Consider the following 23,962-nt stretch of genomic DNA (forward strand, 5'->3'; position numbering starts at 1 on the left):
TTTAGCCCTCCTAATTTGGCGTTTAAATTCCTTGCTATATTCTCCATACTCCTCAGGGCCTTTGTCAGTTTTTTAGTTGCCTCGACCTATTGTATGCTTTCTTTTTGACTAAGGTTACAATTTTCCTTGTCGCCCATTGTTCCCGAATTCTGCTATTAGTAGCCTTCATTTTTATGGGTCATGCATGTTCTGCAATTCCGTTAACCGGCCTTTAAAAGCTGCCCACATGCCAGACCTGGACTTGCCGTCAGATTTCCGCTCCCCAACCAAATTCCCCTGATCCTCTCTAACTTGTAAGTATTTGGCTCTCGTCCTGAACCAAGGGCCACTCTTGTCCTTCTCCATTGCTCCCCGAAATCCTATGGAATTATATGGAATCCTTTGCTTCTGTGTCTGTTCTGATTTTTCCAGTTGATGTGTAGCTGACTCATGCATTTTTAAATTTGAATTTCCTTGCTCCACCTTCGACTTGCTCTTACCATCTTTGCAGTTCGTGGCTAAACCCCCATTTTTGTTGCAGTGCCGACAAACAGCATCAAAGCATTTGCAATGATCCACATAATGTGTCCCTCAACACCTGACACATTCTATTGCTTTCGCCGTTCTTCTTGCTGCCTCTTTCTTTACTTGATGCAGTGTCCCCTCCTGCGCACCACCATTGGCCTTCTGGATATCTTTTGCATTGCAGCCATTTCGAGGCACTGATAAATTTCTGGGGCCCTCTTGAAAGTCAACGTGGAATCACCCAATAACTGATGCTGGCTCGGTGTGGGCGAGGCCGGGTCATTGGGGTTGATGAGGAATAAATCCGGATCTGTTCAGATGACCAGATGTGTATTACAGAGCCTCGCTAGAATGATATTGTAAATTTAGTGTTAAATTGAAGCGACCCATCAGGGAGAATGAATTTGTGCTTTGGGATTTTTTTTTTAACAAAATCAGACACACTGGAAATCTGTGTTGTTCTACGAGATTAAGAGTGAAACGGGTAACTGCATTTTACATTGCTGGTTTTAAACCTTGGTTGTAAATTATTGCTGTTGAATAACTTCCAATTCTAATTTGAAGAAATTAAATGTGTGAATCACTTTTCCATTTCCATATCGGAGAAAGGAGAGGACAATAGCTGAGTTTGATTCGGGGTACAGGTATAGGGACTCAGACACTGACACATCCACACGAGTGGGGAATATGGAGTGACGTGCATTTGTATAGCACCTTTAACGTAGCAAAACATCCCAAGACACTCAACAAGATAACAATTCAGTGGGAAAACAAATACATAAAACATTCGAAGGGATAGCTGGGCAGGTGACTAATTTTTGTCAGATTGTTAATCCTTTTAAGGTGAATCTGAGAAGAGGGAAAAGTAAAGCAGCCGAGAGGCTTCGGGAGGGAATTCCGGAGCTCAGTAATTGGTCTGGATTGTGGACAAATTATCCTCAAGATACACAACTTGTCAGACTGGGCAAGGTAGAGATGTCGCTGGCTTCTGGGGCTGCTGTAGGCTGCATGAATAGGAAGAGAGGGGCCATGGAGAGATTGAAAAGCTAGTTTGAGCATTTTAAAATTGAGCTGTTGTCAGGCTGTGAGACAGTGAGAGTTGGTGAACTCAGGTGAATGAACTGAGACGTGGTGTGAGTTAGCCAGGATTCAGGAAGCAGAGTTTCAGAGCAGTGAGAATGTAGAGCTGGATATCAGCAGTTTGCATGTTGAACCTGCTGCCAGGTTACCGAGGGGCAGCATGTTGATGAGAAATACAAGAGGGCCAATGATAGAGATAATGGTGTGGGAGTGGCAAGAGAAAGCAATGTCACTGATTCTCTGGATGTAAAGTAATAGATCAGAATTGAACCAGGGGCCTTTGATGCATTTCCACTCAGCTGCACGACAAGAGGGAGGAGTTGGACAAGGATAACATGGTCAAGCACGTTAAAGGTTGCAGATGGGTGAATGAAGATACTTCACTGACTTTTGTCAGAGTCGGATAGGATAGTATTTGTGATTTCAAGAGCAGTGGCAGGTTCAAACTTGGCTGCAAGGTGCTCCTGCAAAAATGGTCATGGATTTGAGAGGTAACAACATTTTCAATGACTTTGGAGAGCAAAGTGGAAACTGGGAATTGGGTATAGGATTGAAAGGGAAAAGATTTTTCAACGGACGTGATGATGGCAACTGATACTTTGTGAAACAACTGTTACTAATATCACAGTAACATATCTGAGACTGTAATATTCTGAAATATATCTTGCATATTAGTCAAGATCTCAACGCCCTGCTTCTGATTTCAATACTTACATCTGATCCTGACATTGATATTATCCTCATTACAGAGTCTCAGAATCAGGCAAGGCCTGTCAATATCATGGCTGAAGGTTCAAACAGGAGAGAATATACAGCAGCTTCATCAAAAATGAGAATGGACACAGGTAGGATCACAAAACTACAAATATAATTTCTATCCTGTCTACAGCTCAAACAGGAAGAGGGAACAGGACAGGGACTGAGTGGAAAGTGGGGGAGAGTGACCATTTAGAGTAGGATTATCCAAGCTTCGGACCGAGGGGGCCGGGTGTGACCCGCAAAGCTCCTCTACGCGGCACCGGAGACAGTTTCTAAATTGTTGTAAAACAGCTGAGTTTCAATTCAGGATTCTGCTTGGAGCTGATCCTCCAATCAGAGGTAATTTCTCTCTCCCATTGCTGCTGATTTGTCGACTATTGACTGTGAATGAGAGAAACAAACCACGATTGGTGGCACAGTGAACAGTGTGCTGAAGGCTGGTATGAGAAAAGCAAAAGCATCTCTGGGTGGGACAAACTGCAGTGGGGCTGGATATCCCCAACATTCGCTGCGAATAGAGCGATTAGTGAGTGGGAGTGAGGCACTGAGTGGAGGGGTGTGGGGTGGGGGATGTGTGGGAGTGAGCGACTGAGGGGGGGATGTGTGGGGGTGCGTGGGCGAGGCAATAAGGGGCTTGGGTGTGTGCATGGGTGAGGGGCACTTGGGGCTCGGTGGCTGGGACTGCAGGGAGGGGGCCTGACAGTTGGGACTGCAGTGGGAGGGCTGTGCGAGTGGGATGTGGGGTGGGGATCAGAGGCTTGGTGGGTGGGAGTGCAGTGGCGGGTGCTGCGTGTGTGGGACTGTGGGTGGGGGGAAGTTCAGGGTCTGGTTGGGTGGAACTGCAAGGGGTGGCTGCGTGGGTGTTTGGGATTGCGGGGTGGGACTGGGGCATAGGGCTGGGTGGGTGGTGCTGTGGGAGTGGGCAGGGTGGGTGGGGCTGGATGGGTGGTGCTGTGGGTGAGAGGGACTGGGGGGTGCTTACCACTTAGCATCCCATGAATGCGTATAGTCTTCTTTGTATTATATGGGGAAGGACTGCTTCAGTATTGGAATAGTTATGAGATCAAATGAACATTGTGCAATCAGTCAGCATCCCCACTTCTGGCCTTCTGATGAAAGGAAGTCTTTAATGAAGCAAATGAAAATGCTTGGGCCTCGCACATCACTGAAGAACTCTTGGAGCTGAGATGGTTGGCGCCCAACCACCACAACAATTGTTGTTAGGTGTGACTCCAGCCGGTGGAAAGATTTCCCTGATTCCCACTGATTTCAGTTCTACCCGGACTCCCTAATGTCACAATTGGTCAAATATTCCCGTGATGTCAAAGACAGTTAGATCAGCTCACATCTCGCATAACTTACAGAAGAGAGTTCCTGTGTGGGAAATCTTCTCCTAATTTCACTCTTGAAAGTCAATCTCTGGAATTCTCTGCTCCAAAGGTGGATGGAGACTGGATCATGCGAAATATTTAAAGCAGAGGTAGATAAATATTTGATCGATGGATGAATGCAGGGCAATGGGGAAATGGCACAGGAAAGGAGTTGAGGCCGGCATCGATTAGCGATGATTGTACTGAATGGCGGGGCAGGCTTGAAGGAACTGGTGGCCTACTCATGCTTTCATTTCTTGTGGGTTTTCATGTAGTGAAAGGGCGCCTTATTTTAACTATGCCGCCTCGTACTCGAGCCTAAATCGAGGCGGAATCCTACATTAAGGCGGTGTAGGCTGAAAATTTAAGTGTCTGCCTTCATGCGACAGGGAATTTTCTGAACAATGTAAGGGTCACAGGACCATAAAGTGGGTCAGGGCAAGACTTAAGCTGCCATCAAGAAGGATGTCCTGGCTCTGAGTTATCCAGCTGATCAAATAGCATGCAGCATTTGTGCTATACAATGCCAAGGAATGATGATTTCTAACAAGAGAGAATCTAACCATCTGCGGCTGACAGTCAGTTCAGCATTACCATCACTGAATTGGCCATTCTTGACATTCTGGAGATTGTTTTTGACCAGGGTAATCAAACATCCAGATTTTCTGCACTGTCCTATTTTTGAGCCCTGTATCTCTGGGTTGTCTCCTGCCAGGATGCTTGTTGTCCTGAAATTTTGTGTTTCCAATTCTGCACATGCGCTGTGTGTATTCGCAAAGGCACAGCCTTTCTGGCTCTGACCCGTCACGAAGCAACCTGCTGCAAACTCCTCTGCCCCAGCAGTTACATGCTTGGTAGCCGCTCACCTGCCCATTCCAATGCCAGAGGTATTTCCTTACCTAAGAGTTGTTCACCGTGACTTTAACCTGAAACTGAACTGGATTAGCCATATCAATACAGGAGCACGTCAGATGCGAGGCATTCTTTGGAGAGTAAGTCATCTCCTGTCTCCCCAAAGTCTACAATGTACAAGGCACAAATGGAAAATTTGCAATTTGTCTACTGTGGTTCCATGAACACTCAAAGCTCTACATCACCCAGGACAAAGTAGCTCAATTGATTGACACCACCCATCCACCACCTCATTCTCTTTGCCACCGATGAAAGTGATAGCAATATGCATCATTTACAGGATGCATTTCAGCACCTTACCAAGGCTCCTTCAACAACACTTTCCAAACCCGAGACCTCTGCCACCCTAGAAGGCCAAGGGCAGCAGATACATGGGGATACCATCATCTCTAAGTTGCCCTTTAATCCACACACCATTCTTACTTGAACAATATTGCTGCTTCACTTTTCCTGTATAGAAGTCTTGGTGTTCCCTTCCCAGCAGTACTGAGTGTATACGCACCATGCAAATTGCAGTAGTTCAGAATGGTGTCTCAGCAGCTTTCCAATAACAATTAAGGATTCACAACAAATCCCGGCCTTGCCTGGAACCCTCACACCCACTGACCAATGTAAAAAATGTTGATTTTATATTTGAAATTGATGGACTCTTGTTAACCAAGGGTGAGAATGGATTTAGGACAAAGGTGATTATAGTCAGGTCAAATATGCAGGTGTTTGATAATGTGGCTCACAGGAGGCTTTAGTTGCTCTCTGTAAAGGGAAGTGTAACAACATTAATAGGAATTCATTGACAGAAATGTGTTTATTTTACTCCATTTGTGTTTACAGATCCAAACTCCACAATTCCTCAGTTCCTGACAAAGTGTGATGATTATCAACTGTTCAAATTGACAAAATTCTACCGGGACAGACTAGAACAGGCAATGGAAGGAGGAGTGGATGGAGTCAGCTTATCGTTAACGTATGAGAGGATTTTCACTGGACAGGAGCATCGGGTAAGAGGGAGGGACCCAGGATAGAACAAAGAACAGTACAGCACAGGAATAGACCCTTCGGCCCTCCAAGCCTGCGCAGACCATGATGCCTGCCTAAACTAAAACCATATGCACTTACAGAGTCCGTATCCTTCCATTCCCATCCAATTCATGTTTTCATCCAGATGGCCTTTAAATGCCGCTTTCGTACCTCCTCCCATCACCGCCCCACCCCCTGGGCAGCACGTTCCAGACATTCACCACCATCTGTGTAAAAAAAAACTTCCCTCGCACATCTACTCTGAACATCTCCCTATACACCTTAATCCGGTGTCCCAAGTACTTGACTTTTCGACCTGAGGAAAGAGCATCTGACTATACACTCTGTCAATGCCACTCATAATCTTGTAAACTTCGATCAGGTCACTCCTCAACCTCTGTCATGCCAATGAGAGCAAACCGGGTTCATAGCTAATACCCTCCAGACCAGGCAACATCCTGGTAAACCTCTTCTCTACCCTCTCCAGCACATCCACATCCTTCTGGTACTTTGGTGATCAGAATTATACACAATATTCTAAATGAGGCCTAACTGAGGTTCTGTACAGCTGCAGCATGACCTGTCAATTTCTAAACTCAATGCCCTGACTGATGAAGGCAAGCATGCCGTATGCTTCTTGACTACGTTGCCACTTTAAGTGATCGGTGGACATGTTCGCCCAGATCTCTCTCCCTGTCAATACTCCTAAGGATTCTACCATTTACTAAATAATTCCTACATGCTGTATCTTCCAAAATGCATTACCTCATATTTGTCCGGAATAAACACCATCTGCCATTTCTCCACCCAAGTCTCCAACCGGTCTATATTCATAGAATGATTTATAGAATCCCTGCAATACAGAAGGAAGCCAATCGGCCTATCGAGTCTGGACCGACCACAATCCCACCCAGGCCTTATTCCCGTAACCCCATATGTTTACTTTGCTATTCCCCCTGACACTCGTGTCAATTTTAGCATGGCCAATCAACCTAACCCGCACAACGTTGGACTGTGGGAGGAAACCTGAGCACCCGGAGGAAACCCACGCAGACACAGGGAGGAAGTGAAAACTCCACACAGACAGTGACCCAGGCCAGAATCGAACCTGAATCCCTGGCGCTGTGAGGCAGCAGCAATATTCTATTTTAAATGAGTTAATGAATTTGAAACTTTCCTTTGTAAACTCCAGTCTGAAATTCTCCATTGCTCTGACTCTGCACAGCCACTTCTTCAGACTCCCACTTGCAGCTGAACATGTTTATCTCTCAACTATCTAACTCACCAATCCTCCTTACTGAGCTTTTATGCCAGAAATAAATTGACAAATAACATTCTGTTTCTGACACTTGAGTTAATGAGTAGAAATGATTAAATGATTAGATTTTTCACCATTATTATTGCTTCATTCTCCGGACATAAATCAAGAGTCGGTGTTTGGGTTAGTCAAAAGTTTATTCATCAGCTAATTTTCATTTTAGGATTTCCATTCTTCTATTTAAATAACGTAATAATCAGAAGCATCCTATCCTTGCTCCCTGAGTTCTTACTCGCCACTGTTTTATTTACATACAGAGAACAGGAGTGGGCTGTTCCACTCCTCTGTTTAACATCATTGTGGCCGATTTCATAGTGAGTTCAAATCTTCATCTTGCCGATCCCTTATAAACTATCACCCCCTTGTTTACCAAGTGTCCATCTACCTCCGTCTTAGAATTAGTCCATGGCCTTTTCAGGAAGAGAGTTCCAAAGACTTATGACCTCCTCAGAGAAACAAACTACCTCATCACCTCCGGATTTCGGAGTAAATCACAAAGTGATGCAGCAGGAATTGAGAGAAAGAAATGGATCATATTGTCAATCAGTAACCAACCAGATGCCATGTTGGACTCTGAAGGGCAGACAACTAATTACATTAAAATACTGCAGATTCTCAGTGATCCCTCACTCTCCTTGAAATATATTTTTGATTCGAGTTTAGTTGATTCTCATTTCTTAATCGTTAATGACTGGAATGAGATGTGAAGAGAATTTTCAGTCCATGTTTATTGCGGATCAGGACCCGGCCCAGTGACTGATTTCTGAGCTGAAAACAACTGGGAAATCCCATCACTGAGCAGATTCCATCTCATTCTCAGTGTTTACCTTTCACTCTGCGTCTCATTATTCTTCATCACTATTCTTCATAGAAAGTCACTGAGCTCGTGGATAAGGGAAACCGGGCGGACAGTTCCAAACTTCTTCTCAATCTGGTGATGGAAAAAGGATCTCGGGCTCGAAGGGTGATGTGGGAATCCTTTGTCAGAATGCGTCACGGAGTCCCAAAGCTGGATAAAATACTGAAAGAAATACAGGAGCTTGGTACGGTAAAATCACAGTGAATTCAATTTCACATTTACACACTGCCGATATCACTGATTTGATTTCATGAATTATTTAAACAGGTTCTGATGCATTCGATGAGATGAACTTTGCACAAGATTTATCTGAATTGCCCAGTCACCTGAAAGGTAAGAGAGGAAATTGAGATTGTAAACCATTTCACTTCTGAGAATCAGAATGATTAATTACCGCCTTTGTTTAGGAGGTAGTCAAAAACCTGAGAATCAGAAAGATAAAGGCTGGGGTAACAGGGCTGAACATGATTGGGGTTTGTCATTGATCCTCAACTATGCAGAGATTCAAATTACAATTCATAGCATTTTTCTTGCATTCTGTTAATGTGTTGCCATTGCATCTTTTCACTTAATCAGCTGCTCATTTCTAGTATTTCTGATGTCTTATACACTTCACAGAATCCTGCTACAATATGAATCTCATACAAACCTATGTGTGTGCATGAATGGTCTGGATGGCAGTGAAGAGTAGAGCCTTGCTCCGGAAGTTAAGGTTTGTCTACACTGGGGTGGCACGGTGACAAAGTGGTTAGCTCTGCTGCCTCAGAGTGCCAGGGACCTGGGTTCAATTCCGGCCTCGGGCGACTGTCTGTGTGGAGTTTACACGTTCTCCACGTGTCTGTGTCGAACACCTTTGGGTCCTCCGGTTTTCTCTCTCAGTCCACAGATGCGCAGGTTAGGTGGATTGGCCGTAGTTAATGTGTCGCGTTCCGGGGATAGGGAGGGAGGGATACGTAGGCCGTGGTAAGATGCATTATTGGAGAGTCGGTGCAGACTTGATCGGCCGAATTCTGCACTGATGGGATTCTATGGTTCCATAGAAATCATTCGAAACAAACACAAACCAAAATACTGAGCATGAAAATCCCAGAAGGTCAATCAAACAAAGATAACAAGGTTTCAGGCATCATGGCGAATGATATCTTCCACTGGTGCCTCCCAGTCCAAATTCTGCCACGAACAATGACCATGCAATCTTCTTGTAGCAGCAAAAATAGAAACGCCTCGAGTTTAAATGGAAAAATGCTGTGTTTAATATTCCCCTCGAATCCCTCAGCTGACTGAATCCAATCGTGTAGATCCCGTTGCCCCATTGTTCCTCATATGCACTTCTCTTCCACATGATGCAGTCTCTGTGCCAGAGAGGATTCGACTGGCTCCCTCTTTAGAGTCGCCACAGCTACTCGAAACACCTTACAGAGGCTCATAGTTCTCTGGAGATAACGAAACGCTGAACATCCACTCTATTCCTGCATTTACATAATTCAAACATGTGCTATCTGATCCCACACAATTTGAAGACTGGAATCATCTATCAATAGTAATTCTGCACTCACTCAGATATTGACTCGACCTCTTTCAATTAGAGTTTGTATCAGTACTTCAAAATAAATAAACCATGGTCCTTGATGTTTTCCATGTAGCTGAGCTTCTCAAAGCTGTTAATCACTTTTGTAGCTTGTTTCTGTGAGTTTTTGACTCTATGTTGGGGGGTAACCACAGCTGTGCACACTATCCAGTTGTGTTGTGAGCAGGAAAGTGTGCAGGCAAAATCATGTCGTAGAAATATCGAAAGTAGGAGCAGGAGTAGATCATTCGGCCCTTCGAACCTGCTTATATAGACGATCTGGAGGAGGGGAGTGAGTGTAGGGTAACAAGGTTTGCAGACGACACAAAGATAAGTGGAAAATTGAATCATGTGGAGGGCGTAGAAGGTCTGCAGAGAGATTTGGACAGGCTGAGTGAGTGGGCGAGGATCTGGCAGATGGAGTATAATGTTAACAAATGCGAGGTTATTCAATGTGGAAGAAATAATAGCAAATCGGATTATTATCTAAATGGAAAGAAATTACAACATGCTGCTGTGCAGAGGGGCCTGGGGGGTCCTTTTGCATGAGACGCAAAAACCCAGTCTGCAGGTACAACAGGTGATCAAGAAGGCAAATTGGATGTTGGCCTATATCGCAAGGGGGATAGAATATAAAAGCAGAGATGTCTTGCTGCATCTGTACAGGCCATTGGTGAGGCCGCAGCTGGAATACTGTGTGCAGTATTGGTCCCCTTATTTGCGGAAGGATATATTGGCCTTGGAGGGAGTGCAGAGAAGGTTCACCAGGTTGATACCAGAGATGAGGGGTGTTGATTATGAGGAGAGACTGAGCAGATTGGGTTTGTATTTGTTGGAATTTAGAAGGCTGAGGGGGGATCTGATAGAGACCTATAAGATAATGAAGGGGCTGGATAGGGTAGAGATGGAGAGATTCTTTCCACTTAGAAAGGAAACTAGAACTAGAGGGCACTGCCTCAAAATAAAGGGGGGGTCAGTTTAGGAAAGAGTTGAGGAGGAACTTCTTCGCTCAGAGGGTGGTGAATCTCTGGAATTCTCTGCCCACTGAAGTGGTGGAGGCTACCTCGTTGAATATGTTTAAATCACTGATAGATGGATTCCTGATCGGTAAGGGAATTAGGGGTTATACGGATCAGGTGGGTAAGTGGAACTGATCCACTTCAGATCAGCCATGATCTTATTGAATGGTGGGGCAGGCTCGAGGGGCTTGATGGCCTACTCCTGCTCCTATTTCTTATGTTCTTATGTTCTTATGTTCTTTACCATTCATTATGATCATGGTTGAACATTCAACTCATTAGCCTTATCCCGGCAAATTGTTTGAGCCCTTTAGCTCCTGGAGGTACAGCTAAGTCCTTCTTGAAAACATACAATGTTTTAGCTTCAATTGTTTTTGTAATAGCCAATTTCATACGGTCATGACTCTTTGCATTTCTCTGCATTTCAGTCCAAAATAGTGTACCCTGTGACCTCAGACTGCGATCCCATTTCTGGAATTCCCCGCCATCGGGTACATACTACCTACATCCATCCTGTCTAGCCCTGTTAGAATTTAGGTTGCTATGAAATCCCCCCCTTATTCTTCTGAACTCCAGTGAATATAATCCTGATTGACTCAATCTTTCTTCATCCATCAGTCCTGCCATCCCAGGAATCAGCCTGGTATACCTTCTCTGTACCCTGGGATGGGCGGCAGTCGGTGGGGGCGGGGCCGGGGCAGCGGGCGTGGGGAACTCCCAGGAATCAGCCTGGTATACCTTCTCTGCACCCCCATTATAGCAAGAACAACCTTCCTCAGATAAGGAGTCCAAAATTGCATGTAATATCCAGGTGTAATCTCACAAAGTCCCTGTTGTTGCAACAAGACATCGCTGCTCCAGTACTCGAATCCTCTTGGCATGAAGCCCAACACACCACTTGCCTTTTTTACTGCCTTCTGCACCAGCATGTTTACCTTCAGTGACTGGTGAGCGATGACAGCCGGGTCTCGTTGCACATCTCCCTTAATCTATAGCCATTCAGATAGTAATCAGCCTTCCAGTTTTTTGCGACCAAAGTGGCTAAGTTCACACCGCATCTGCCATGCATTTCCCTACTTAATCAGCTTCTCCATATTACATGGAAGCATCTCTGCATCCTTCACACAGCTCACCCACCCGCCCAGTTTTGTGTAGTCTGCACATTTGGAGATATTAGATTGCGTTCCCTCATCTAAATCATTAATATATATCATGAATAGGTGATGTTGTAGTAATTGGTATCAGCCTTTTAATTGATCACAACTTTATCTTTCAAGGAACTAGACCAAGTCACGGAGTTCTCTTAAACAACTGTTTTAATCATCTACGTAGTGAAGTCTCTGGAAAGTCACAGGTCACAGTCTGTAACGAGCCAGAATACAGAATTCCTAAATACAGAAGCAATTATAGCCTCAAATTCAATTGCAGGTAATTAGCATACACCAATCACATTTTAGGAGTTACCTCAGTCCGCTCAGTTATTGATTGAGCTCATATCATTCAGATATTAAAACCAATCACAGTCCCCTTAAGCTATTCGTCTTGGTGCTTCTCTGTGAAAACTTTTATAAGAACTTTTTTTTCATCGCAGCTTGGGTGACATTAACCATTTCATTGGTCTCCCAGCACCGATCCGTGCGGTATCCCAATAGTCTCAGTCTGCTATTTGGAAAAAGACCCAGTTATTGCTACTCTGTTTCCTGCCTGCCAGCTTATTTCCTGTCCATCATAATACACTGCTCCCAAATCAATGTATTGAGTTTTACAGGCTCATCTCTTACCTGGGACCTTGTCAAAAGCCTTCTGAAAGTCCAAATAAATCACAAACATTTACTCACCTTCGTCACCTCTGCTCGTTGCTTCCTGGAAAAAAATCAAGTAGATTTGTCGAGCAAGACTTCCATTTCATATATCCATGCTGACTGTCCAATCCTGCCACTGTCTTCAAGTGCAATTAATGAACTATAGCATTTTCCCCACTACCAATAGAATGTTCCAGAAAACTATTCCGTATACAATCCAGGAACTCCTACTCGACGTTATTGTGTTTGATTTCACTTGGCCAGTCTATATGGAGATTAAAATCACCCACAATTACTGATGTTCCTTCAGCACATGCGTCACTAATTTCCTTTTAAATACCATCCCCAACCTCACCACTACAGTTTGTGGGTCTATCTACAACCCCCATTAAAGTTTTCATAAGTTCATAAGATATAGGAGCAGAGTTAGGCCATTCCGCCCATCCAGTAGACTCTAACGTTCCATCATGACTGATATGCTCCTTATCCTCATTTTCATGCCTTCTTCCCATAATCCTTCAGCCCATTACCAATTAAAAATCTGTCTAACTCCTTAAATGTACTCACTGTCCCAGCGTCCACCGCACTTTCGGGCAGTGAATTCCACAGATTCACAACCCTTTGGGAGAAGTAGTTTCTCCTCAACTTTGTGTTAAATTTGCTACCCCTTATCCTAAGACTATGACCTCTCATCCTAGAATGCCCCACCAGCGGAAGCATCCGCTCCATGCCGACTTTATCAATACCTTTTATCATCTTAAACAGCTTCAATTTGATCTCCCCTCATTCTTATAAATTCCAGAGAGTATAGCTGAATCTATTTTAAATCTCTCTTCATACAACAAACCCCTCATCTCTGGAATTAATCTCATGAATCTCCTCTGAACTGCCTCAATGTCACGACAGCTTTCCTCAAATAAGGGGACCAAAACTATGCACAATACTCCAGGTGCGGCGACACCAATGCCGTGCATAATTGCAACGACTTCCTTACCTTTATATTCTATTCCTGTCGATATAAATGCCGATGGTAGTCATGATGTGGAGATCCCGGCGTTGGACTGGGGTAAAAACAGTAAGAAGTTTAACAACACCAGGTTAAAGTCCAACAGGTTTATTTGGTAGCAAAAGCCACACAAGCTTTCGGAGCTCTAAGCCCCTTCTTCAGGTGAGTGGGAATTCTCTTCACAAACAGAGCATATAAAGACACAAACTCAATTTACATGAATAATGGTTGGAATATGAATACATACAACGAATCAAGTCTTTAAGAAACAAAACAACGTGAGTGGAGAGAGCATCAAGACAGGCTAAAAAGATGTGTATTGTCTCCAGACAAGACAGCCAGTGAAACTCTGTGGGGGTTACAAATAGTGTGACATGAACCCAATATCCCGGTGGAGGCCGTCCTCGTGTGTGCGGAACTTGGCTATCAGTTTCTGCTCAGCGACTCTGCGCCATCATGTGTCGCGAAGGCCGCCTTGGAGAACGCTTACCCGGATATCAGAGGCCGAATGCCCATGACCGCTGAAGTGCTCCCCAACAGGAAGAGAACAGTCTTGCCTGGTGATTGTCGAGCGGTGTTCATTCATCCGTTGTTGCAGCGTCTGCATAGTTTCCCCAATGTACCATGCGTCGGGACATCCTTTCTTGCAGCGTGTCAGGTAGACAACTTTGGCCGAGTTGCAAGAGTATGTACCGTGTACCTGGTGGATGGTGTTCTCACGTGAGATGATGGCATCTGTGTCGATGATCCGGCACGTCTTGCAGAGGTTGCTGTGGCAGGGTTGTGTGGTGTCATGGTCACTGTTCTCCTGAAGGCTAGATAGTTTGCTGCGGACAATGGTCTGTTTGAGGTTCTGCAGTTGTTTGAATGCGAGAAGTGGGGGTGTGGGGATGGCCTTGGCGAGATGTTCGTCTTCATCAATGACATGTTGAAGGCTCCGGAGGAGATGCCGTAGCTTCGCCGCTCCGGGGAAGTACTGCACAACGAAGGGTACTCTGTCCACTGTGTCCCGTGTTTGTCTTCTGAGGAGGTCGGTGCGGTTTTTCGCTGTGGCGCGTTGGAACTGTTGATCAATGAGTCGAGCGCCATATCCTGTTCTTATGAGGGCATCTTTCAGCGTCTGGAGGTGCCTGTTGCGATCCTCCTCATCCGAGCAGATCCTGTGTCAACGGAGGACTTGTCCGTATGGGGATGGCTTCTTTAAGGTTTAGGGTGGAAGCTGGAGAAGTGGAGCATCGTGAGGTTATCCGTGGGCTTGCGGTACAGTGAGGTGCTGAGGTCACCGTCCTTAATGGAGATGCGTGTGTCCAAGAATGCAACCGATTCCGGAGAGTAGTCCATGGTGAGTCTGATGGTGGGATGGAGCTTGTTGATGTCATCATAGAGTTGTTTCAGTGCTTGTACACCATGAGTCCAAAGGAAGAAAATGTCATCGATGTATCTAGTGTATAGCATCGGTTGAAGGTCCCGTGCGGTGAAGAAGTCTTGTTCGAACCTGTGCATGAAGATGTTGGCATATTGAGGTGCGAATTTGGTCCCCATGGCTGTTCCGTGTGTCTGGATGAAGAACTGGTTGTTGAAGGCCAAGTTCCGCACACACGAGGACGGCCTCAACCGGGATATTGGGTTCGTGTCACACTATTTGTAACCCCCACAGAGTTTCACTGGCTGTCTTGTCTGGAGACAATACACATCTTTTTAGCCTGTCTTGATGCTCTCTCCACTCACGTTGTTCTGTTTCTTAAAGATTTGATTAGTTGTAAGTATTCGCATTCCAACCATTATTCATGTAAATTGAGTTTGTGTCTTTATATGCTTTGTTTGTGAAGAGAATTCCCACTCACCTGAAGAAGGGGCTTGGAGCTCCGAAAGCTTGTGTGGCTTTTGCTACCAAATAAACCTGTTGGACTTTAACCTGGTGTTGTTAAACTTCTTACGATATAAATGCCAACATCTCATTCGCTTTCTTTATTATCTGTTCTACCTGCATTGTAGTTTTCTGTGACTCAGATCCCTCTGCACCAGAGCACCCCGAAGTCTCTCCCCATTTAAATAATAAGTCGCCTTCCTATTTTTGTGACCAAAATGCATGACCTCACACTTATCCAAGTTAAACTTTTGTAACCTCTGAGCCTTTTCAGCACTACCCATGCGGATTACACATCATCAGAGCTCATATCCTACCTCATTATTTACCTAATTTCCTCTTTAACCAGCAAACCAGCTCTATCATCTTTCCCTTGTTGACTCTCCTTCCTAGATAGTGAACAGCACTGGATGTCCCATCGCTTGTCAATCTGCAGTCATTCCCGACGACATCACACCTGTTTGCATCTATTTGCACGATTAATTCATCCACTTTATTTCAAATTTTCTGTGCGTTAAAGCACAAAGTCTTTTTGTCAATTGTCCCATTCCCACTGTGTGTTCATTTTGGCACTGTTTGATTTTGGCCCTTGATTTATCTGCCTATCACTTTTCTTAATCTCCCTTACTGTCTTTTTTTAACTTGTCCATGAAAAATGTTTGACTCTAGAACGTGGGAGGCAACGTATCATCCAGGAATTTTGTCTGTGACTACAGAAGGGCCTGTCTATTTCTCTTCCAATTAAATCCCCGATAACAATTGCATTCCCATACTTTTTTCTCATCCTCTATGCAGCAGGGCCAACCCTGGTGCAACAGATTTGTCTGTTGCTGCTTTCCCCTAAGAGGTCATTTCCAAAGCGGTATACCTGATTTGCAGGGGATGGCTACAGGAGATTCCTGCACTGCCTGCCTAGTCCTCCTGATCTGCCTGGTCGTCACCCATTCCCTTCCTGCCTGTTGAGACTTAACTTGCGGTGTCACCACCTGTCCATAAGTGTAATCCTCAATACTTGTGGATGCTCCATAGTGTCCCAGCCGACCTCCAGCTCTAAAACATGGGCTTCCAGCAGCTGCAGCTGGAGACACTTGCTGCACACGTGGGCTTCCGACATGGAACACGAGGAGCACACCACAACTTTGAGATCTCCTGCCATGACCTAGCCCTCTACCTTTTGAAAGATATCTAAAATTAAATAATATCAAATACTCTACATCGCTTCTTCCCGGTCCCTTGTTCCTGCATAATGGCAGGGACAAACGAGAAACCACAAAATAAAGACTTTAAAAACCATAAGTGATAAAACCAATAAAAACTTACCCGATCATACTTACCCAATCAGCTGCTTCCCCTGGCCCCGCACCATTTATGAATCCTGATATCAACACAGCATCTCCAAACTCCAAGCTAGTGTTCAAATTTCTCACTGCAGTCTTTGCTGTATATTTAATCTTCTCTTGATGCTGCTGACTATCTGTCTGAGTGACCCAGTGTCTTCCTCTCGCACTCTCCTCGAGGTGCTGCTGACTGTCTGTCCCAGTGTCCTTCTCTCTCCCTCTTCTTTAGGTGCTGCTGACTGTCCCAGTATTCCAGTGTTCTCCCCTCTCACTCTCCTCTCGGTGCTGTTGAATGTCTGTGCCAGTGTCGTCCTCTAACGCTCTCCTCTAGGTTCTGTTGTCTGTCTCAGTATCCCAGTGTTCTCTTCTCACTCTCTCTCCCCTAAGGGCTATTGAATGTCTGCCCCGGTGTCCTCTGCTCTCACTCTCCTGTAGCTACTGCTTCTTTATCTAATATTGATTGGTTCTGTGAATGTAACCCAATGTCGTGTTACCTTTAGCTACAGATTCTCAACATTGATCACAGACCTCCAATGATATGTGTATGCTGGCACTGAGATCTATTTCTGTGTCTCAATATCTTTCGCGCAAAGAACCCGTCTGTTCAATATTGGCTCGACCACTATGTATGAGATACATCTATCTTAATGCGTTGTTTTGCGAATCTGTGGAATTGGCGACCCTGAGGTGTTGGGGCAGTGAGTAAATTTAAGGAGGAATGAGACATATTTTTAATTGGTAATGGGGAGAAGGCTGGAAAATTGAGATAAGGAGCATTTCAGCCATGATCGAATGGCGAGGCAGACGAGATGGGCCGAATGGCCAATTCTACTCCTATATGTTATTAACTTATGAACAATGAGTGCCCACTGCTATCACAGATCTAAACTTTTCTTTATCTCACTGCCTTCTACCATGTAAACCATTGTATTGTTGGCATCTGCAAACTTACTGTAGACATCACGTTAATGCTGCAAGCTCCTAGTTCATATGTTAAACCTTGCTCAGCTCTTGAATATCAGACTGTGAGGAGTAGAGAGTCCCGGGCTAACATTTTTAATAAAACTATGGATGTGGAAATCTGTAAAAACAAAAAAAAAGTGTGATAGACTTAGTTTTGGCAGTACCTGAAGAAAGAACGATAGTTAACATTTTGAGTCCAATGTGACTGAGTTCTGAGGTACCGCCATATGGAATAAAAATGATAATTACTGTCTCCATGGATGCTGATCTTACCCAATATTTTCTGTTCAGATCATTTGTGACATGTCTTCAAGCCAAACTACATCTGGTCCACTAAGTTTTAGTTGCAATATTGAAGACGATTCCTGAAGCAGAGTTTCAAATTTCCACTGATATAACAACATTCTTTGGTGAGGAAACCTATCAACGGCTTTCTAAAAGTCTAGGGAGACAATGTCCACCGTATTTCCATCATTTATGATTCTGCTCACTGCCTCAAACTCCAGCAAGTTGGACCTTTTTCAGTTCTTCTGTGAATTTCTAATGGTCTCTTCCCTTTCCCAGTGATCATAAGGAAAACTTTATATTATCACTTGCAATGTCCACTTGGTAACGGACGTCTGGCTGGTCGACTTGCAGTTCCCTAGCTCTGATTTTCCCCACGTTAGGGCTAAATGTGGAAGTTTATTGTGAATTTCTAATGTTTCATAAAGAATATCTCTTATTATCCCTTCCAGTATCTTCCCAATAACAGTGGTCAGGCTGAGAGGCCTGTACTTCCGGGGCTCTGATTTGTTCCATTTTGAACTGTAGGGAAAATGGTAAAGAAATGAGGAACATTGGGGGCGATTCTCCCAAAAGGGTTCTATGTGCTGAATTGGCGGGAAACTGGTATAAATGACGATTGTTTTTTCAGTGGGAGTTCAAACTCTAATCTCCCACACAGTGTGCAATGCAGAGGTCAAAAGCGTGAATCTCATTAAAGGTTTGGGGGGTGGGGCCGATTCACTCCAGAGGCTGACAGTGCCTGACCTCTGCGCATGCGCAGTGCCCCCGAGCTGTCAGCCTGCAGTTTGCTGGCCCGCCACGGGACCCTCGTAGTGCTGCCCCTTGGGTCCACCGCCCCTAACGGCCCCCCCAACTTCCCAGGCCAGCCCCGACCCTCTCCCGTCCCGGAGCACCGCGATCTTCTCCGGATCTCTCTCTCTCTCTCTCTCTCTCTTACCCCCCCCCTCCAACCAATGGGAGGCAGACACCCTAGTCCCGCCCAGCAGATGCCCCCCACCACCAAAGAAAGCAGACACCCCGCCCACGGAGGCCACCTAGGCCCTGCCCCCTTGGCACTGCCCCATGCCTGGTTCTTAGTGCCAAGGTGCCCCATGGGCATGGGCACTTTGCCCATTAGGCAGTGCCGGGAGCATAGTCTGGCCCTGCCACAGTGCCCATACCCAGGGGGGAACAACCTGAAGCCACCCAACCCCCTGAGGGGCCCCAATTGCACCCCTCCCTTCACTCCAGCGGGGTCTCCTGTTAGTTCCCTGAAACTGGGGAGCGAATCTGAACGGCGCCGGAGTGAAATTGCACTGACGAGAGTGGGAGATGTTGCGGGTTCGGAGGCTTCAGTCCTGGGCCCGCTAATAACTTTAAAATAAGGTTAAAATAGATTAAAATCTCGTACCAGTTGTTCCCACTGGTTTTCTGCGTGGTCCCCACCGTGCTGGATATCCGGCACTCGGAGATGCGTGCGCGTCGGGAATGCATGCTTGAATCCCACAAATCGGCCCACAAGCGATTCTTCCGGCCCGCCGCACTAAAAATTTAGAGCGTTGGGATGGGAGAATCGCCCCCAATAATCTTTCCCATATCACAGAACAGATTGAGAGGTCAGACAACCTTTGATAAAAATGATGATACTACAGGTGTTCACACAATTGAACATTAATCTGAAGAATGTCTCTGAGGAAAAGGGAATATTTAGGCTTATTACAAAATTACTGGTTAGTTTCCTAATGGTAGTTAAAGAGAGCACATTACTCTACTGAAAGGAGAATCCCTTAATTCAGGGTTTTCCTTCAAACCCAATGTATGAACGAAGATAAATACATTTTCCATTTCCCAAAACGAGGTGATAGGAAACAAGTAACATAATTAACCATGAATTATAATTATTGTTAAATAGTTCAAATGAACTGTGAATGTTTCCTGGTTTCATATTACACTTCGTAAAGTAGCTCCTTGTTCTTTTTCTTGTTGCCATCAAGGCAGAATGGTTATCAAAACACAGTTAATGTATCTACATGTACAACTGCTGAAACATAGTTATTGATTACTGAAATACACTACATCAAAGGGGTGGGTATTCTTTGAGTTCTCTGTCTGAAGGCAGGTTTGAACCACGGCTGAATGATCTCCGGCACGGGTAAGGCAAGGAGTGAGGTCCGGAATTTGCCCCAGATACAACGGGGATCGGACCCCATGCTGCTGACACAATATGGCCCACAATCTGACCAACTGAGCCAACCGGCTCCCCAGTAACATGGGTGACGAGGTTACAGCCTGATAGAATAGGAGAACTTTCCATGTTCAAAACTGTTGGAATTCCAATGCTCACACAGTATGAAAGGGAACCTGTTGAAGGAGGGATGCAGTCACAGTGAGACTCCTGAACAATTACAATCTCTCCATCTCCCATTCATATCCAATATCCCATTTCTGCAGCAGATTGGGAACACCGACTAGTTCACAGACTAATGGACTAAAAAATCGTCTAACATGTAACCACGATCCTTGCAGACTCCCAGTGAGGTGTCTGTATTAAGGGCAGGCTGGAAAGCATTAACCATCAGAGAGGAAACATCACCTTCATCAAATGGACAAGTTATGGAAATATTAGAGTTAAGTCACGATCTGAAACTTTAATTGAAAATTGGTGCTTGGGAAGCGAGGTTTCCAATAACTTAATTTCAATTCCTGCACAAACCTTGACTGACACTGTAAAGTAAGTCTAACAATTCAGCAAAGATGGTATTTTAATGCAACTAACATTTTCTCTCTGTTCTAATTGAAGATCTCCAACAGAAACACAAGGAGACACTCCGGGTACAAACTGAAACACTGAGAGTGAACACTATCCTCATAAAGGAGAAGGTTAAGATTTTCCAGCTGGTTGATCGATACGCTGAGCTAACGGTTATTTCTACTGTTCGAGATCGGACACTTGTCGAACATGAACTGCTGGCAAGAGGCCGAGACCATGAAGAGTGGAGAGAGAAACATCTCCGGAGAGAACTGGAAAAAATCCGAACTGATCAATTGTTTCAGAGCAGCTTTTCCCAGAGAAAATCCAAATCTGGGAATTCAGCAGCAGTGAGCGGAGTGCCGGGAATTGGAAAAACAACAATGGTACAAAAGATTGTTTATGACTGGGCCACTGGGAAAATATACCCACACTTTCAATTTGTTTTCAGTTTTAAATTCCGGGATTTAAACACGATTAACTGTAGAATAAACCTGAGGAATCTGATATTGGATCAGTATCCCTACTTTGGGAATATTCTGGGAGAGCTCTGGAGGAACCAAGAGGGATTGCTGTTTATATTCGATGGTTTGGATGAATTCAAGGACAGGATTGATTTTGCCGACAATCGGAGAAATACAGAACCTCAGTTCATGTGCACAGATCCTGAATGCTGGTGTGAAGTGTCTGACATTGTGTACAGTTAAATACAGCACAAGCTGCTCCCAGGATGTTCAATGCTAGTGACCAGCCGCCCCACTGCATTACATTTATTGGAAAAGGCTGACGTCAGTGTCTGGGCTGAAATCCTGGGATTTGTTGGTGATGAACGGAAGGAATATTTCAACAAGTTTTTTGAAGATCAGACGGTGGCAGCAGCTGTTTTCAAACACGTGGAGGAGAATGAGATCCTGTACACCATGTGTTACAACCCTTCTTACTGCTGGATCCTCGGTCTGTCACTGGGTCCCTTCTTTACACAAAGAGACAGGAAACAGCAACAAGTTCCCAAGACCATCACCCAACTATATTCCTACTATATTAACAACATTCTGAAAAACCATGGCCGAGAGATTGAAAACCCCCGTGATGTGTTACTGAAGCTTGGTGAGATGGCCTACACAGGAGTCTCCGAGAAGAAGATTGTGTTTAGAAATGGAGATTTGATTGAGTACAATCTACACCCTTCCCAGTTCCTGTCTGGATTTCTGATGGAACTTTTAGAGAGAGATGTTTCTGCCCAGAGTGTGGTTTACACATTCCCACACCTCACCATCCAAGAGTTTGCAGCTGCACTCACACAATTCCTGACTCCAGATCCTGGGGAGATCGGGAAATTCCTCAATGAAGCCGACAGGATGGAAGATGGGCGATTTGAGATATTTCTCCGTTTTGTTGCTGGTCTGTCCTCCCCACAGTCAGCTCGACCCCTGGAGAAGTTTCTGGGTCCATTTCTTCATCAAACAACCTGCCGAGTGATTGCCTGGGTGAAGGAGAAATTTGAAGGACAGAATGAAAACAGAAGATTTAGAATTGGGAAGAGGAAGCTCCTGAACACATTCCACTCCCTATTTGAGTCTCAGAATAAAGCACTGGCTCGGAACACAGTGGGATCTATGGAAAAACTTTCATTTGCCGGATTCGGACTGACCCCGACTGACTGTGCGGTCCTGTCTCATGTCATTGGACTCTGTGATACAATAAAACACCTCGATCTACAGAACTGCAACATTCAGTGTGAAGGCCTCCAGCAGCTGGGACGTGTTCTGCACAAGTGTCAGGAGTTGAGGTAACTGTTTGTTTGGTCTCGTCCCTGATATTTTCATTGAGAAGCTACTTCCTTTGTTCTAAATAAAGCAGAGACATGTTCAGTTGAGGAAATCAAGAGGGAAACAGTGTCCAATGGTCACAGAGAAAGTGCGGGAGAATGGCGCAAAGTCATAAAGCTCATTTGAGGGCAGCTGCAGACATGATGGGCCGATTGGCCTCCTTCTGAACCTGTAATAAATCTGATTCTCTGATAAAACTACAGCGGTTCAAGAAGGCAGATTCTCGTGGGCAAATCAGCATGGGCAATAAATGTTGGCATAACCAGCGATGACACAATCCTTGAGTGAATAAAAGCATTATTGGCATAAATTTTAAATAATGAGAGGTGCAAAGGCCTCCCTGCAAAATTTTAAAAAAAGGATATGTCACTCTCCCAACAGAAACCATCTGATTATGTATGATGCTGGAAAGAAATTTGTTTCTCTTGTGTTCAGTATAGCTTACAGTTTGTGGCTAATTATTGTCAGGATTATTTTCCTGCACGCTGCCTCTGTTATCTATTATAGTTGGTGTGTGTTATAACGGGACAGTGTTCCTTTATAAGTCATGTGATCACTGGTGACATCAGTCAGGGTCGCAGTGGCAGTTCAGTCTTGTATTAAACTTTACAGTGTGCAGTTATGAAAATAAATCTCCCTGTTAGGTTACAGCAGCCCACGAGTTTTCTGTTCCATGGTTCTGACTGCAGTCTCATAAAAGGCCCAGAAGAAAATAGCCTCCACCTCAATTCCAGGCAGTGCATTCCAGACCTGAACCACTCACTGTGTTCAAAAGAATTGCTTTTTTCACACTATTTGCATCTTTTGCAAATCACTTTAAATCTTTTCTTGATCCTTGTCTGAGCAGCAACTTTTTTATTTGCTACCTGTTCTGTTCAGCACCATCCCTATTTTGGACATTTCTATCAAATCTCCTCTTCGCGTTCTTCCTTCCAAGGAGAACAACCTCTCCAATCGATCCTATGACTGAAGTTTCATATCCCTGAACCAATCTTGTAAACCTCTTCAGCACCCTCTCCGATGTGTTCTCAGACTTCCTAAAGTATGACGCGCTGAACAGGGATCTAACTGATGTATTTTGCAGGTTCAGCACAGACTCTTTGCTCTATGCCCCTATTGACAATGTTACGATCCCATCTGACTACTGGACAGTCAGGGCTAAGAGCTGGCTCAGTAGATCATAACTTTTATTTATTGTTTTATTATTTAAAAATGTAGATGAACAGAATAACAAGGTAGTCGATTAACTTTTCACAAAATACTAAAATCTTTGTTAAAAAATAACTATAATGCACCACTACTTCACCCCATGTAACTTCATAGATGTCTGCAGATCTGTAAGGATGTCACAAGTTAACAAATAGATCTTATGCTTTAATGTTCTCAGAAAGTACACAGTCAATGAAAACCAACAAGCCACGTGTGGTCAGATACACCACACTGTGAAACTAATGGACAAATGCCACCCAAAGTAACTTCAGTGGATTCTTCTTCAAATCCTCCCAAGGTTTGTCACACTGTGAGAAGTCTCGTCTCACTGGGACTCTTGCTTTCACACGAGTGTCTCTAAGCTTCACTCTCGAAAAAAAAACAGCTTTTGGAATCTTTTCACAAACAATGCTTTCTCTCAGATGTCTTCACCAAGGACCCCCCTTCAGTATTCAATGTTTCCTTTCATTATTCCTTCATATTCAGCCATGCCAGCAGACACCAGTGTTTCATAGTCTGTATTAAGGT

At 44.6% G+C, this 23,962-nt stretch overlaps 1 protein-coding gene across 1 annotated transcript in view; it reads left to right on the forward strand.

The window, feature by feature from the left end:
* The window catches only part of LOC144482090 (NACHT, LRR and PYD domains-containing protein 3-like), a 50,846-nt gene extending 27,146 nt beyond the window's left edge, over positions 1–23,700 (forward strand). Inside the window, 5 exon segments of the mRNA XM_078201324.1 lie at positions 5,423–5,623; positions 7,832–8,003; positions 8,087–8,152; positions 20,448–22,185; positions 23,613–23,700. Coding sequence (XP_078057450.1) covers positions 5,423–5,623; positions 7,832–8,003; positions 8,087–8,152; positions 20,448–22,185; positions 23,613–23,700 — 2,265 coding nt within the window.
* The last annotated feature ends 262 nt before the right edge of the window (positions 23,701–23,962 follow it).

Source organism: Mustelus asterias, assembly GCF_964213995.1.
Source record: "Mustelus asterias chromosome 26 unlocalized genomic scaffold, sMusAst1.hap1.1 SUPER_26_unloc_10, whole genome shotgun sequence".
In the NCBI taxonomy this organism is placed as follows: domain Eukaryota; kingdom Metazoa; phylum Chordata; class Chondrichthyes; order Carcharhiniformes; family Triakidae; genus Mustelus; species Mustelus asterias.